This window comes from Alligator mississippiensis, chromosome 6 (genome assembly GCF_030867095.1).
Source record: "Alligator mississippiensis isolate rAllMis1 chromosome 6, rAllMis1, whole genome shotgun sequence".
NCBI lineage: Eukaryota > Metazoa > Chordata > Crocodylia > Alligatoridae > Alligator > Alligator mississippiensis.
In genome coordinates this window covers 55,331,200-55,348,035 of record NC_081829.1, presented here as the reverse complement: position 1 = coordinate 55,348,035, position 16,836 = coordinate 55,331,200, and the positions used below count along the sequence as shown (strand labels likewise).

Here is a 16,836-nt window from a genome sequence, read left to right as displayed (position 1 = left end):
CGGCCCCCAGGGCACCGCGGCGAGCTCGGGGCGCCCTGGCCCGAGCAGCAGGTGCCGCAGCAGAACCGGGCCGCGGGCGGGACGCAGCACCGCAGCGCGCACCCCCGGCCCCGCCGCTCCGCGCACCAGGCTCCACGCGGCGCCCATACCGCTGCTGTGGCCGCTTGCCGCTTGCCCCGCCCCGCCCCGCCCCAGTGACGAGCCCGGGCGCGCCGTGCGCAAGGAACTGCTGGGAGCGGCGCGTGGCTTCTGGGCGCCCGGCACCGCCGCTGGGCCTAGGGAAGGCGTTTGTAACCAGAGGCTCAGGTCTGGGCGCCCCGCGCAGAGGTCTCCGGACTGCGGCATTTCACTGCCACCCGCTTCCTCCTGCGCGCGGCTGCGGTTCCAGCTACAGCCCCGATCACCTCCTGCCCCGCGAGCGGCTCTGCCTCGGAGGAAGCTCGGCCCATGCGTGGCGCCCGCTGTCGCCCTGGGGACGAGGCTGGAGGCTCCCGGCCTTAGCGCTTCTGGCGCCAGAGCAGCTCTGCCGCAGCTGCCGAGACAGAGATTTTGAAGAGCATGAGCGGCGGCTTCAATCAAACCGGCTTGGGTTGAGCTCTTCTGTCGGGCTGTTTGCAAACCTAACCCTGGCAGGGACAGGGCTGGGACTCACGCCTTACTACTCCCCGTTCAGTGAGGAAATCTTTCAGTGGCTGTGGAAGTCGTTCTCGTATTTAGAAACAGGTGCGATGTAGATAAGAGACATTTGCCTTCAAGCTAAAACGGATCCTTTAGCCTTTCTTCACATCTCGTTTTAAATACCTCCTACACTTGTTGCTGTGCTCTAGACACTATTGACTTTGTCAGCACCTGAGCCTTGTACCCCAAAACCAAGTCCATTTTTTGTAAACAGCAGTGCTGAGTTCAGAGCCAAATTCAGAGGAAATGCAGCCTCCAGGTTCCTCTGTTCTTCTCACGTTTATACATGAGAACATACACACTTAAACTGGAGTTGCTGCATTATACTGCATGCTCACATTCAGCTGTTGATCCATCAGAATCCAGTCAAGTCAATTCTTTGTCACTTTCTCCAGAGAAAAATCCTTATTGTGCAGCTGCCACCCGTAGCCTTTGTTCTTGGTCAAGGAGCCATCTTTGCATGTTGTTTTAGATCAGCAGGTGGCAACTCAGAGCCATGGACCACAGCAACCCAGATCAGGTCCAAGCCAGTGTGACTTTTTTCTTACAGCCACTTCTCCCTATTTCTGGCTATGGTACTGGCACAGCTCCCAGCCCCAGCACACTCCAGCACCCAGAAGAGGCTCCTACTGCTTAAATCTGCCCAAGCCCCACCCCAGTCTACAAGACAGATCCAGGGGCTCTATAGGCCAGATTCAGCCTGCAGGCAGGATGCTCCTAACACTTTGACCCCCTTCACATGGGATCCATCTTCATTATTTTTCTCCTCCATCTGTATACTTTCAATAACAACTTCATTTTCTTGTAGGTTTCATTTTCTCTGCTAAAGAATCAACATTCTTTAGCAGAGTCTCTGGTTTTGCTCTTAAAACACCTTTTCTATAATGATTCCCCATTTATGATTATGTTGAGATGTGTCAGACAAGACAATTTACTCTGTGCCATACTGATTTTATATCATTCTTAATCAAAATGTCATCAATACCAAAGACAGATGCCTCAGAAGAGTTTTTATTGCTTATATGGACCTCTGAAGTTAGGCTATTTGATCCATAGCACAGATTCCCAGCACTTAAGCTAACAGAAAAACTAACAGACAAGCAGTTTAATAGGGATGATATACACAATATGACTGAGTTTGAACTATCATCTGGTAGCAGCTTAACGTTTGGTCTATCATAAACCATTGTGTCCCTTCATTCTGCCCTTCTCTTATTCAGTCCCCTGTAGCAAAGCAGTGTGCGTGCAAGCACTGGGTTTTTAAACGTGAAGCACACTTCTTGCAGATACAGGTAACACATGCAGTGCACTATTTGCTACATTAAGTAAGAAAAATGAAGCAACATCTAAAGCACTGAAAATTTAAGAATGCAATCCGATTTAAATGCAACTTTAAAAGACTACATCTAAGTCTTCTTGTGTTCTCCTCCCCCCACACTACTTTAAAAAGTGTAGTTAAAATCTTTTTCAAGCCATGCATTCTACAGCATTAACAACACAATCACTCCACTATGTACAGATCAACTTGTAGAAATAATGTTTTAATTCTTTTGGAAATGTACAGGTTTCAGTCACCAGTGAAGATCTCTATGTTTTATAATAGCCCAACCTAGAGAACTGAATGTAAATACCCCTCTCCTGGAATAAGAATCTGCAGAATATGCTGATGAATCACCCTTGGACATACCTGAGAGGGAGACAATGGTTGGACTTAAATTGTTTAAACTAAACTGTAATTTCATACAGTGGACGTTACTTACATCCATAACAATACTGGGAAAAAAATATCTTGAATGACATATTTTGCAGGCAGTAGAAACTTAAGAGAGCAACCTATTCAGTGCCATAAAATATATTTTAGTCCCATTTCTGCAAATTTAATCAAAGCTAACGATCATATGCTCGGTCATGACTCCGCTTATGTCCTCTGTGTCTTGATCTGTGTCTAGAGCTGCGACCTCGTCTCCTGGAGTCTGAGGATCCTCTGTCTCCTTCTCGCTGGCTTTCTATCAACTCAGGTAATTTAGTTGCTACAGATAGCTGCCAGTATTTTGAATCCTGCCATTTTCCCTGTTAAAACAAAGTTGCATGTATTAGTAGTAATGTGTGCAGACAACCAATTTGCAGGAATTCAAATACAGAATAGCTCACAACTATAACAATTTTAAAATGGAAAAATTAAGAACAAGCAAGGTATGCAGAAGCAAAGATCTGTATTTAGAAGCAACAAACAGTCAATTTTGGACTAGAAACATAAGGAGCCACCATGACTGCCAATTTGGTCAAAACACGACTTAGTAGGTAACAAAAAATTTAAAAGAATATCTGTATGTACATGTTAAAACATCAGCTAAGTATGTAGCATGAAGGAAGCCTCTATTTTGTAGAGCATCGCAAAACGAAGGCCCTACACCCAGTCATTCCTGAAGAGCTCATCTCTCGAGTGCAGATCCATACAAGAACGAATGCCTCAGCATAGAGCCAAAGCAGCAGAAGTCTTACAAAACAGCCTCCATAGTAAAGGAACCAATTCCTCCCCTCTCCCTCCCTGAGATACAGAAGTGCAGCTAAAAAAGGAGATGAAAAAGCCACTTCATGCTTCTAGCCAACACACTAGTTTGGAGTAGAATTAACCCCATTTTAGGGCACTGAATTAGTGCTTAGTTTGGGGTAAAAGAAACGGGGGGAGCAATCCATGAAGAAAAAGCAGAGAGGTAGTTAGGCAGGAGGCAGGGCAGCATGACACCTTACAGCAAGGATGGGCAAAATATGGCCTGCGGGCCAGATCCAGCCCAAAGGATTTTATCCAGCCTGCAATGGCCCCACCTGCCCCAGACATGGGAGGCAGCCTGGCTCATGGCATGTGCTGCTGGTCTCACTGCCCCTTGGCACACAGTGGGGCTGGGGCAGCACAGCAACCAGACTCTGCTTCCTAGCTGCTGGCAGTGGCAGCCAGAAGCATCGCTACAGCTAGACCTGGCCCTACTGTCCAGGTACCCTGGTCCATCCATCCTGCACCCACTGCCAGGTATCAGATGGAGCAGGTAGGTGGAGACTGGCCTGGGACCCATGTGGGCAGGTTGTGCTTGGCTGGGTGGATGGGATGGGGCCATGGGTGGATGGGGAGTAGCATCAGAGTGGGACAGGTGGGTCCAGGGTCAGGATCACAGGGCAGTGACAATGCAGGGCCAGGGCCCCAGGCAGAGGCACAATATGCTGCCTGCACATCCCTGTGATGAGCAACAGTTCCACAGGCAGGGGTGTGCTGGGAGCAGATCATGGCTCAGCCTTGGACCTGGGCCCAGGCCCCTTCATTGTCACTGTCCTGCAAGTTTGGCCCTGCCCACCCACCCCACTCCCCACAGCCCCATCCCATCCACCAGATCAAGCACCTTCCTACAGGGGTCCTGGGTTGGTCTCTATGGAGACCCCAGGGCCAGGATTACTGGGTGATCCCAGCATGGAGCCAGGCTCCAGGGCAAAGCCACTTAAGGAGTTTTGGTGAGCAGTTGGGGCCAGGAGGAGGGTAGGTGCTGATCCAGCCTGCAACTGCTCACCAATATTCCCAAGTGGTCTTCCAGCCTAAATAACTGTCTGTCCTGCCTTAGAGACTAACTAGTTCAGAGAGGCGCAAGCTTTTTTAGGCTGCAGCCTACTTAATCAGATGCTACAAATGGATTTTTCAGAGTTCAGAGGTACTAAAGAGAAAGGAATAACGTAATTTAAATACATAAAATAGGGAAATGGAGAGGAAAGAAGGGAACACTACTGAGAGCAAGCAAAAGTATGTACTAGGAAAGATCTGTATTTAGAGAGCCCAAACAGATAGCATCCAGAGTTCATTCACTTGCTCCTTTACCAAAAATCACATATGCCACCACCCGCTTATAGTGTCCCTCTGCTGTTTGCATTTGACAAAAAGAGCAGTCACTATATGAAAAAAAAAAAAAAGACACTAATTTGATGCCAATTCTAGAAAGACAAAAGCCTGTGACAGGGGACTTTAACCTCCCTAGACAGTCCATCACTGACTTCAAAGCAGCTGTTCTGAAACAGCAAAACTTTAAAAGAAAAACAATGATCTGAATGCTGAACTGCAGGACATATCATCTACAGACTGGACTGTTTTAAGTATGATCTCAATGGAGACCCTGGATTCTTATCCCATTACCTGAACTAGTTGTTATAATCCCCATGTTCCTCAGTGGGTTAACTGCTTTATTTACCATTTTTTATTTCGTCAGCCTGCATTCACCTTTCTCCCCTTTCTCTCATCTTTTGTATTTGAATAATGTTATTCCTTCCTACTTAGCACGCCTTCTCTCCACAAGTCTATCAACAAAGTAGGCTGTAGCCTACTAATGCTCATGACCCTTTAAACAAATTAGCCTTCAACACTGGTCGGAAACATTTTCTCACTGTGGGCTGGAATAGTTCTGCTCAGATCCAAGGTGGGCTGGCACTAGAACCCAACTGTCACTGCTTGTCCCCACTGTCCAGCTGTGGCACAGCACAGGAAAGCTTTCCACTGCTCAGCTACAGCATGGTGTCAGCAAAGCCCACAAAATGCCACCAATGCCCCCAAATGCTTCCAAGACCCCAGGTCAATGGGCCATATCCAATGGCTCTGGCTATAAGTTGCTGAACCCTGATCTATAAACCCTGTCCTGCCTTCTGAATGAGATTAGTAAAATGAAAGCAGCCCAGTGTACCAGAAGAAATAACAGCTGTAGCAAATCTGATTTCAGAAGTTTCTGGAGAGACCAAAGACCACTGCATTTTAGCAAGCGAATTGACTGGAGAAGCTGATATGGGCAAACCAAGGAAAGTTCCACATTAATTCGTGAACAGAGACTGTAGTGTAAGAAGTAGCACTAAACAAGGTGAAAAAAAACCAAACAAAAAAACCTAAACCTGATTTTGATAAAAGGAAAAACAGATTTCATACCACATTTATTGGAGGAATTTGTTTTAAATTTAGGGTGAAGGAAAGTTATGGTAGGAACTGCTTTTCATTGCGATTGTAAGTATTAAGTTTGGCTATGGAGTTCAGTCCAGCAGAAGTGACAGAGAAGGGAGGCAAATCTATGTTATGAAAGCATTTGGGATCTCCTGCTATAAATTTAAGAACTCTACTGAAATAAGTACCTGTATTTCTCGTAGATCTGAAGCAAGAATATCAAAACACACACCCTAAAAAGAGAATAATTTTAGTATCAGTTTGTTATATACAACAGTGAAACAAAAGAAAGCAGTACTGTATTGCAGGAAATTGTGCAGAGCCAAGTTTAACTTGAAGATACAGAAATTCTACCTTTGGAAAAAAAATAAACAAAAATCATCAACAGGTTATGGAGCAACACATCATACTTTGCTCATCTACAGAAGCTACCACCTCCTCAGCTGCATATTCATGGGTTTTTTTCCTGCAAAGCCATTTTCTTCTACATGTATTTCCTTCTTTACCAATAAATATACTGCTCTTCATTTCCTGAACTGTTCTGCATTGTCTTGGCTTGTAGACTTGGCTTGTAGATTCTTTTGGACATGTTGTTTTAATCCAAGGAAAAAAAAAAAAAAGACTGATAAATGTACAATGAGTAAAAACATTTAGATTTAGAATAGAAACCTCCTGGATTTCAGGTTCATGAAGGGCTTAGTCTGACAGATGGGCCAGTTGGGCGAAACAGGATTTCAGGTAATAACCAGCCGTCTAAAAGTGATTCAGAGGGTGTGGGTTACCAGTTATAGGTAATGAAAGCCACGTGCACACACTTGCCCACACTGTTCAGAGCATTATTTTGTAGGTGACTGTCAGACCATGCAGGAACACTAAAATCCAATGTAGACAACATCAAGCACTAGTAGAAAAAAAAACCAAAAACCATATCTGAAAAGGAAAAAAATTGAAAAATAGTTTAGGAGAGAAAGTAATATGCTCTACTATTGTAAGTGTCCTGAAAAGGGACTTAAAACTAGAAGTTCCCAAAATGAAGTTGGTAAATTGTATATGAATTTCACAACTGTTAACATTTTCAGAAAATTAAATATTAGAAGAATGGGGCTTACATACTTTTCTTCAAAAGTTTGCAAACCAAAAATGCATAAAAAGATATAGTTACAAATAGAAGACAGACCCAATTAATAATTGCTCTTTTACTTAAAATCAAATTATTTTAAAGAGCTAGGTCTATGCATACTCATGTCATTCACACATTTTAAGCCTTAAAAGAGAAAGTTTCTGTTAACTGTTGTGACCTATAAAAACAGAAATATTGGAACTGACTAATTACTAAATAGCAAACACTTATCAAGTGCACAACATACACCTGTAGATTCAAAAAAATTATAATCTTGCACATTATATGGGTATTACATTTGACAAAAATGTCAAGGAATATCAGAAATTACTTGTCTTCTTCAAGAACCCTGTTATACACTTACACAAATCATAGAACAGTGCCCATTACTTATATTACTATACGTGCCTTTTAAGGAATTAAAATTAAAAGTACATTGTCTAATGTCATTGCAGTGACTTCACTGATCACTGAGTGCAACATTATTAGGCTGGTAATTACCCATCTGAGCCCTCTTAGAACTGGAGATCTAAATCAGTGGTTCTCAAACTTCTTTGTACCAGGACCCAAATGTAAATGTCGATGGCCAGTCCCGACCCAGTGGCCCTCACTCCCAACCCGCTGCCCTGACCTCCAGGCCCCTGGTGCGTGGGGCAGGAGGTGAGCGTATGGGGGCAGGAGCAGGGGCAGGGGGGGCAGGGGGGACACCCCCCCCCGCTCCAAGTAGCCCCTTGCAGGGTAGAACTCTGCCAGCCTGCAAGGAAAAAGCTGTGGTTTCCCATGTTTTTCTCCTTTAAAGGAAAATTCATTTTTAAAGTTAGTTTGCGACACTTTCATATATTCTTGAGACCCACTTTTGGGTTGAGGAACACTGATCTAGATGATAATGCTTTAAAACAGTTGTCAACTTTCTGGAGCTGCAGGCTGAAACAACCCAGCTCAAGTCCAAGGCAGGCAGGTGTTCTGACCTGGCTGCCACATTTTCTCTGTCACTGCTTCTCAATGCACCTCCCTCACCCATTCAATTTCAGCATGGGCACAGCCCCCACCCATGACAGGCACAAGCTAAGGTCCCCACTGCTGAGGACTGCCCTGCCCCTCAGGTCTGCAGACCAGATCCAGTTCACAGGCCACATATTCAAAGGCAATTAGTTTTCTTTCCTGCTATAAAGAAGTCCACAACCTTAAGAGTTCAGTATGATAAACTATCAAAATAGGATTTTCAATCTTACCATCCTTCCTTTGATAAAACACAGTCTGTGCACCTTCCTATCAATATCAATACCCAGCTGTTCTCTCAGTCCACGCCAGACATAGCTTATATTATTTATTTCTTCTGAGCTTTGCAGTATCATTGTAACAAATCCCTGTAGAATAAGAGGTAGAACGTGGAACATACTCCAATAATAATTTCACGTCGGTATATTCACTGCAAATTAATCAATATGCATCAATAACTTGCATATTCATGCTTTATAGAAAGTTGGAAAATAAATACAGTAAAATCCCTGTTATGCAGCACAAGTGGGGAATGAGGGGTGCCAGATATCTAAAAATCCCATTTACTTGAGGCTGGCAGTTTTCAAAGCTCCCCCCACCAGCTCCTGGCCTGCTGGAAATTCCAGTTAATAGTGTCTTCCAGTTACTCAAATGCTGGATAACAGGGATTTTATTGTATTTTAGAAGGGGGTGCTTAAGTAGACATCTAAGAAGTGATGATGAAGATGAAAACAGGAAAGTTTCTACTACCAGCCTTTTCAAATTAAGAAAAAAGCATTACATGCATAAAGTTTGCAACAGTCATTCCTATGTCTTTTACAATGAAATTAAGTAAGATAAACATAACCTTTATAGAATTATACACACAATCCAACTAGGATAGCAGATGACAGGCTCCTCTCCTCAACTCCCTGAAATTCATCATCTTAAAAAATATTGTTTCCAACAAAAATGTCACATAATCCTTCAAGTTTAAATGTCCACTCTTGACACTGGGGCATGCTAATATTTGCAGCCAAAGATCCACAACTCTGTAGTTGAGGGATAGTCATCATAACTCACTTTTCCAACTCTTCTGACACTTAGAGTAGAGAGGTTATTAGCTCTCTTAGTATTAAGTCAGACAGAATATAAGACAGGATAACAATTGGAGAGTTAACTTTGACTGAGTTATGGTTTTGAAGATGCCACTCTGCCCTGCTTTTTATTAGGCAGGTTAAATTCAATCTCACGGTTGGTATTACTACTGCACGGGGAGAGCTCTGGCCATATGTTAAAAAGAGAAACTACTAGGATTTTTGGCCAGACCCAACACCTTATATATTCCACCTGGAAATCAAGAGGCAGCCAGTGCAGATTCTAGAGCACTTTATTAGTGCTATGGGCTTACAGCAAGATACCCTTTTAAATAAGTGACTACCTTCTACCCCAGGTTTTGCTGGAGATCAAGTGTAATCCCACACAGCATTTTAAATGCCATCTGATTAAGAAATGAGAATAGCAAGGCATGCATCCAAGGGAGACTATCTAAACCCATGTTAAAAAATAAAATAAAAAGCTTTCCCAGTCCAACTGTTACTATGTGAGCATCAAGGATTCTAGTTTTCTGTTTAAAAATTGCAAATTCTCAGATAAAAACTACTAAAATCCATGTTTTTCCACAACTAAAATGAAACACTACTATATATACACACATCAATTTCACACAATGTTTTATTGATATATTTACAATTTAAAAATAATCTGGAATCCTATCAGTACCTCAATTATTATAATAAAATAAATTCTAAATATCTACATATTTTGGCGCTTGACAAAAAACAACAAAACAAATTATCACGGAAAAATCAGAACTCCCCCTGCCCACTTTGCTCACCAGGACACAGGTCCAGCTGCAGCTGTCCTCCACCTGCTGCTTTGTGGCACTGAACAACACTGATATACTAGTACCCTGCCCCTACCCGTGTTGGCGGTGCCTCTCACTCCCAAGACAGCCCCACCTCCAGCCCTGCCAGTGCCTCGCTCTCCCAACCCACAGCCCCCCACCCTCCCCAACCCAGTCCATGCTGGTATCCCTCACTCCCAACCAACAGCCCCCCTTCCCTGCTGACCTGCAATCCCCTGGTTCTGCCAGTGCCCCTCACTTGCAACCCACAATCCACCACCTCCTAAGGAACATGCTAGTGTCCTGCAATCCCAAACCACAGACCCCGCCCCCCAGGTGCCCCTCACTCCCAAGCCACAGTCCCCCCAGCCTTGCCAGTGCCCCTCACTCCCAGCTTGCAGCCTCCTGTTCCCTGCCACACTGCCAGAAGAGCCCCCCAGTTGCCCATGCCGCCTGGACCGGAACACAGCAGCTGCAGTGGCTCTGACTTGTGCAGGCAGCGGTATAGCAAGTGCGGTCCCAGCGCAAGCTGGAGGGAGGAGTGGAGGCCTATGGCATCTGCTGTCCTGGACTGGGTCTCCTGTGCTGTGCCAGGCAGCTTAGCCACGTGGGTCCACCTCCCCCACGGGCAGCATCTCTAGGCTGGCCCACCCCCGTGAGCAGGAGCACTGGCCCCCATGCCACCAGCCTGGCCAAGCAGCTCCCCCTGCCCCAAAGGGCCCCCTAGCCCACTGGAGGGACAGGCACATCTCATCTCCCCCCCACCCCTGCTCAGCCCCAGTGCCCAGACACCTTCACCTAGCACTGGCAGGCACCTGCCCCACCTTACACACCCATCCCCTCCACACAGCCTTGCCACCTCCTCCCCACCCCACAGCCCCCTGGACAATCCCCATAGACTTGCCTGCATTCAGCTTCCAGGGCTGCTTCCATCACCTAGCCTGGCTGCATGCAAGCCATGTCTGTGCATGTGCACACATGCACTTGGCACCCTCTGCCTCCACATGCCCCAAGCAGCTCCTTGAAGACTGGAATGCTGCCAGCCTGCCAGGGAAAACTCACTATTTCCTGTGATTTTCTCCTTTAAAGAGGAAAATCCACATTTTTCTGCAGCAAATGGAAAACCCGGGTCCCTGGTGAGCATACAGTAGCAGGACTACCATAAGACCATCCAGTTATTAACTTGTCTAGAGCTCATAATTTGCATGGCATTCCCAATAGAGTGAATATGCACCACAACCCAAGTGTTTAGTCCAATGTGGACATCACTGCAGTTCTCTGGACTGAACCTCAACCATCTTTTTCACCCAGGCTCACTATGTTGTATGCATAAAATCAGTGCAACCTCTGTATTAGGAAGAAAACAAGTGTGAACCGGCACACTTAAATCCAAGCTTCCTTTAGTGACCCTTTTACACCAGCAAATAAGGTTAAATAGGTGGGAATCAAGGCAGGTTTGGCTTTAAACTATTATAGAACTTTCTTTTTCAACACTCAAAATATCTAAGGGAGCCGAGCTAACTGAAAATCAGATATCTGATCTTCATAGTCAAGAGGAAAGAAGCCAAGTGAACAGAAGTGAACTGGACTTTGTTAAATGTCAAACTGTTTGTTTATACACACACACTGTATTAAACCACACCCATTTGCAATTTTATTTCAGTTTAGGTTATTCACTTGAGAAACTAACCGAGTTGAAAAAGCATTCATTCATACATATTATATACATGTCTTAGTCCGTCTCTGTGTGTCTGTCCATAACACTCTTGGAGCACTCTGACTGGTTGTCTCGGCAGCCAATCACAATGCTTACTGAAACAACCAGAGTGCTTTGCATAGACAGGCACACAGACAGATGGCCAGACACTGGGGAGGCATGCAGCCAGATGTGGAGCAGCAGCAGCACGAGGCAGTGGGTGGTAGCAGCCACCACTGCCCTGCACTGGGGGCAGAGGGTGCACAGCCAGATGCAGAGTGGCAGCAGTGCAGGCTGGTGGCTGGCATGCAAGCTCTGTCCCCACCTGCATCCTCTCCCTGGTCATTCCTGACAGGCAATTAGCTAGTAAAAGCATGTTTTCTTTGCTAACATACAGTGTAATTCATGAGTGGCTGAAACTACTTGTCCTAAAAACATGGAGGGGGTGACTAGAAAAATTTCAGTTAACTAACTCGAGTTAATTCTTCCTATGTTTAATAAAAAAAAGCCCAAAACAATCAGTATGAACTCAACCTATATTGCTAAAAAGTCACATACGCAATATTTTTTACATGTTTTATTGGCTAAAATTTTTCCTTGGGAAACAAGGAAACTTTAGTTGATGCTCTTGGGGTTTCAGGACCTGATCCTGCAGGGGAATCCCCAAGGTATGCAGGATTGGGCCTCTGAAGCCCTGGAAGCACCTGCGCAGGGTGGCTGAAAAGCAGGCTGCCCACACGCTCCTGCTTTAAAAAACAAATATCTGCCACAAAACAACAGCACAAATTTATACTAGAATTTATGCAAATTTATACCCAGAAGTGGAAAATGACAGCTTTTACATTAAATAAATTCTAGTTTAATTAATCTAATGCGACAAATAAAACATTTGATGATAAAGGAGCGAACAAGTGATTAAAACACTTGCCTGAGAGAGTGCATGCACACACTTAAAACATTTGACCAGAGAGTCAGTGAGAGAGGGAAAATATCTGACCCCACAATCCAGGCGAGGATGGGGGCGGGGAGAGAAATATGAGAGAGCAAGAAAGGGGGGGGGGTACGACGACGGACGACATGTTCAATCCTGGGGTGGGGGGAGAGGGAAGCTGCTCTATCCCAAGGCGGGGGAGGGGGAAAGCTGCTTGATCCCGAGGCTACTCATCTTGCCCTAGGCAGTTCCAGACCAGTATGTCAGTCTTACTGGCAAAGACCAACTATAACCATAAACTGTATTGGTGTTTTTAACTTAAGTAGAGATCAGATTTCTTTTAGACAGACTATAGTTTTAGAATGGGCAATATCTGGCACCATTTTTATGCTTTTTTTAAGACAGGGTCAAGTTGCTCAGATATTTCAGTTCTAAAACTTCCAAAACGTTATAAAACTAAATATTCTTACCACATCTGAATTGAGTAAAGAACGCTGTTCAATGGAAGTAGCTCCAGAAATATGGGCTAGTGCTGCAGCCAGGGCTTCAACTGCTCCCTTTTCTTCTATGAGCCATCGAGCAGACTCTTTGAAATAGTCAATGGCCGTTTGAGGAACAGAATCCAGACACCTAAAGCAAGAATGTTACTTATCAGGAGGCAAGAGACAAATTTAAAACACTGAAATACTGGGGTTCCATAACAGAAGGAGAAAATTCAAGGGGATCCAAACTTGATTAGATGGAGATCAATGAATAATTTATATCCAAGAAGTCAAATGGCAAAGGAGGATGATCCATTACCACTGAACATACCTGATTGCATCTTTGCTGGAAGCCTTTATTATATCTGTTGCAGTGGGAACCCCCACACGCTTAAAAGTAATTCCCTAAAATTAACAAAAACAAAAAAAAAAAGGAAAGAAGGGAGTTACATGATCCAATTTATTTATTAAAAGGACTGACTCAATGTATATGCTACCCTCAACACAAGTTCAGGGCAACTTACAATAAGAGAACAGAACAAATTTACAAAATAGAAAAATGACAAGAGAACAAAACAACTTTAAAAGCCCAGCTAGTGCTGAAATTCAAACTTTCATCTTCCCAAGTAAAAAAACCTGGAATATTCAATCCATTTCAGAGTTTTCCATTACCAGGCCAGAGTACCATCATTAAAAAAAGGAGTTAGTAGGGCTTATTATAAAATTGAGGGTTTTTTTGGTATATTCCTTAAAGTATTTCAAACTTTATTTAAGGGGACCCTTAAAAAGCAGCAGAATTAAATACTTAAAAGGCAAGAAATAATATTAATGAATTATTATTCACTGTGTATTTTACTTGCAACCCAGCTGGCCCAAACTTGACCAGTTTCATTCTTTCCAATCAATTAATTGCACATAAGGGCATAGAAGAATGCTGCAGCATTTAGTACTCAAGTCACTACCGGAGTCCCCATAATTATTTGAAAGAATGTTTGTTTGTTTTTATTGTAATTCTATTAAAATTATGCTTCAATAAAGCTTATTTATAAAATGTGCATTTTGAGCCTGTGTATTTATTTTATCAAGTAATGTGGCATGCAGAAATTCTAAAGCTTTTTTATTACATGGGAAACCATGTTTCCCATTTGCAGAAGCACACCCAGAATTGTGCCTCAGGAAACAAGGAAACTTTCGTAGCTGCTTCTCAGGGTTCCAGGGACCCAATCCTGCAGAGGAATCCCCAAGATGTGCAGGATCAGGTCCCCTGAAGCCCTGGAAGCGCCTGCACTGGGCATCTGAAAAGCAGGCTGCCCACATATTCCTGCCTTAAAAATCAGATATCTGCCACAAAACAACAGCACAAATGTATACTACTTTTTCGCAGCCACAAATTCGGGCATTTGTGGCAACATGACAAAGGGCATAGATGTCTGTTAGGTTTTGCTTTGTGCTGCCATAAAAATGTTCATGGTAGTACAAAGGCAATACCAGTTTGAACCTTAGAAATACTGGCTATGGCAAGGGTGTGGGGAAGGGAGGAGAAGAAGAAGAGTGGCTGTGGAAAAGAGGCATTCAAAAATTTGACTTTTACTTTTTAAAACAAGGCTAGCAATAGTTACTGAATCCATAATCTGGCTTACCAGTAATTGAACCCTGCTTCTCCCCTCCCTGCCCCACTCCCCCCGCCAATACAAAACAAAGTGTTTTCCTGTAAATACCACAGGGTGGGGGGGAGGAGCAGGGATGGGGGGCAGTGTTTTTAAAGTCTGTTCAGGAATGATACTCACTTCCTGTTCCTAGATATGCAGACAGGCAATACAGAGCTATGTAGTACTGGCGCACAAACTTCAACTCCTTTTAATGGCCAATAGAAAGTTGTTTTGATATTAATTTCATATTTTCTACCTAACTACATGCTTTGCCCAATGCAAGTACAGTAAATTGCCACAGGCCTTTATAGGGAATGATAGCATCTAAATCTAACAAATACAATGGATCAAAAGTAAAAGTAACCCACTGAAATGTAAAGGCCTATGACATGCAGATCAAAACAAAATGATCTTTTGGCCTTACACTTAATAAATCTATTACTCTCTTTTGACATTGTTTTGAAAATAATCCTCTCCTCCCCCCCAAGCAGAAAACAATAAGTAGGAGTGGGGACCAAGCTTAAAAATATACTTTAATAAAGTATATGCCATTACACAGCCTTTATAAAGAACATTGAAAGTGTTTCACCCTTAGTGTCCTAAATTTTATGGGCTTGAAAGCAAATTGTAACTAATGTTTTCTCACTGATTATTAAGCCTATCTTATAGAAGGCCACGTACTAATTGCACAAATGGTTTTGACAACATTATTCTAGTTAAAAAAAAAGATGACAATTCAACTTTAACTGAAAGGAAACTTATCACTATATCCTTTATGACAACTCAGTTAGTACATTGTTATGTATTAGGGTAGCTTGCAAAACCCTTACATTACTAAGTATTCATGACTAAAAGAAAACCATGCTGTACCGCTTTCTGTTCCACATATCTGAGTTGATATTCTTCCTTCGGCTGATAAAAGCAAATGCAAATCCCAGTCCGTCCAGCTCGACCTGTCCGTCCTGAACGATGAATATAGGACTCTACATCCTTTAAAATAAAAGCAAAAAATAAGAAGTATTTGATTCAGTTGTTACTGCGGTAAAGTTTCACAGACCCTATTATAATATTACTTGGGTGTAATATACTGTCTGAAAATTATTTTAAATTATTTATTTAAAACAAGTTATCAGAATTCCTCCTAAAACCTCTATGAAATAATGCTTAGAGATGATGTGACATACCTGTGTTAACAAGGTACCACTACTACTCCAGTTTCAGCATAAGGCAACCAAATGTACAGATTTGCTGCCGTATCTTTATGCAAACTTAAGTGTTGCAAACATTACATGCTTATCACAATGCAATAAATTCTCAAAGGAGTAAGCATGTTCTTGTCAGAACTCAATACACCCTTCTCTTTGTATCCTCCTGAATTTCTCTAGCCCTTTCCACTGGGCTCTCCTTCCCATCCAACTGCAGCACCAGTCATTCTACTCTACAGTTTTCCCAAATCCCTTCCAAAGTATCACCATTCATTGCTTTGGGGAGAAGTGTAATGCAGAGGGTCCAGACAGAATGACTGGTAAGAGCAGCAGTCTGAGAAGAGGATTTCCTGGCATCTACTTCTGATGCATTCTAAGTTGCATGAAAGACCATCTCTGGTAAACAGAAGCTTCCTTACAACCAAATGTAACACTAGCAAGTTTAATAGGACTTAGTTTTCATGTAATAAAGTAACACATTGAAAGACTGCATTACAAAAGATACCCAACATATCCATCTTTTACCTTCGGTGGCGAACCTTGTACAACCAGGTCAACTTCAGGAATATCTAAGCCACGAGCAGCCACATTGGTTGCAACAAGAACTTTAAATGCACCATTTCTAAAGCCTTTCAATGTTATCTCCCTTTGTTTCTGAGGAATGTCACCATGCAATGACTGGCAATCCTGTAAAACAATATGACACCATTCAGAAAGGCAGTAAGAAACAGTTTTGTGCATCATGCTACAGAAAGAATACTGAAGAACTGAAATGTTTTAGATTTATTACAAAAACGTTATACTTCCAAAATATAGCTTCTACATAGTGCTTTAATTCGCATATCTCAGCACTTTACAAAAATGGGGAAGCATTATCCCCAAATTTCCAGTGAAGCTGAAACAAGACACACTGTACCACTGCCAGACTTGAAAACAGAACCCACATCCCAGCTTCCAGCCCAGTGCCCTAGGAGTAAATGTTGCTTCTCAAAACAAACCCCATCTCTAATACCATGCTATCCACACTATTATACTACCACTGTCACTTAACTTCCTTTTGCAAGATGCACATAACCATCTGTCCCATTCAGAAGCAGGATAAATGTAAGTTTTAAAGGATCAAAATGGAAATTATTTTTAAGAGCTTAAATAGATACTTAAAAACCCCAATCATAAGCCGGAAAAAAATCATCTCATTATAAACTCTCAAAATTAATACAAGTTCCATGTT

The 16,836-nt window shown here is 43.1% G+C and overlaps 1 protein-coding gene and 1 long non-coding RNA gene across 3 annotated transcripts in view; one reads left to right on the top strand and one right to left on the bottom strand.

Annotated features, from left to right (window-relative positions):
• The first annotated feature begins 220 nt into the window (after positions 1-220).
• LOC132251173 (uncharacterized) lies at positions 221-6,174 on the top strand. The gene is made up of 2 exons (XR_009463048.1): positions 221-723; positions 2,628-6,174. It is a non-coding gene; the product is annotated as an uncharacterized LOC132251173 (long non-coding RNA).
• LOC102570664 (nucleolar RNA helicase 2) overlaps positions 1,674-16,836 on the bottom strand; it is a 32,910-nt gene continuing 17,747 nt past the window's right edge. For both annotated transcript variants that reach the window (XM_006273480.4, XM_059729888.1), the window contains exons 9-15: positions 16,131-16,292; positions 15,271-15,390; positions 13,083-13,156; positions 12,740-12,899; positions 7,991-8,125; positions 5,827-5,871; positions 1,674-2,748 (exon numbers count right to left, since the gene is read on the bottom strand). In XM_006273480.4, the coding sequence (XP_006273542.2) occupies positions 2,566-2,748; positions 5,827-5,871; positions 7,991-8,125; positions 12,740-12,899; positions 13,083-13,156; positions 15,271-15,390; positions 16,131-16,292 (879 nt within the window). In that variant the 3' untranslated portion in view covers positions 1,674-2,565. The remainder of the gene's footprint in view (positions 2,749-5,826; positions 5,872-7,990; positions 8,126-12,739; positions 12,900-13,082; positions 13,157-15,270; positions 15,391-16,130; positions 16,293-16,836) is intronic.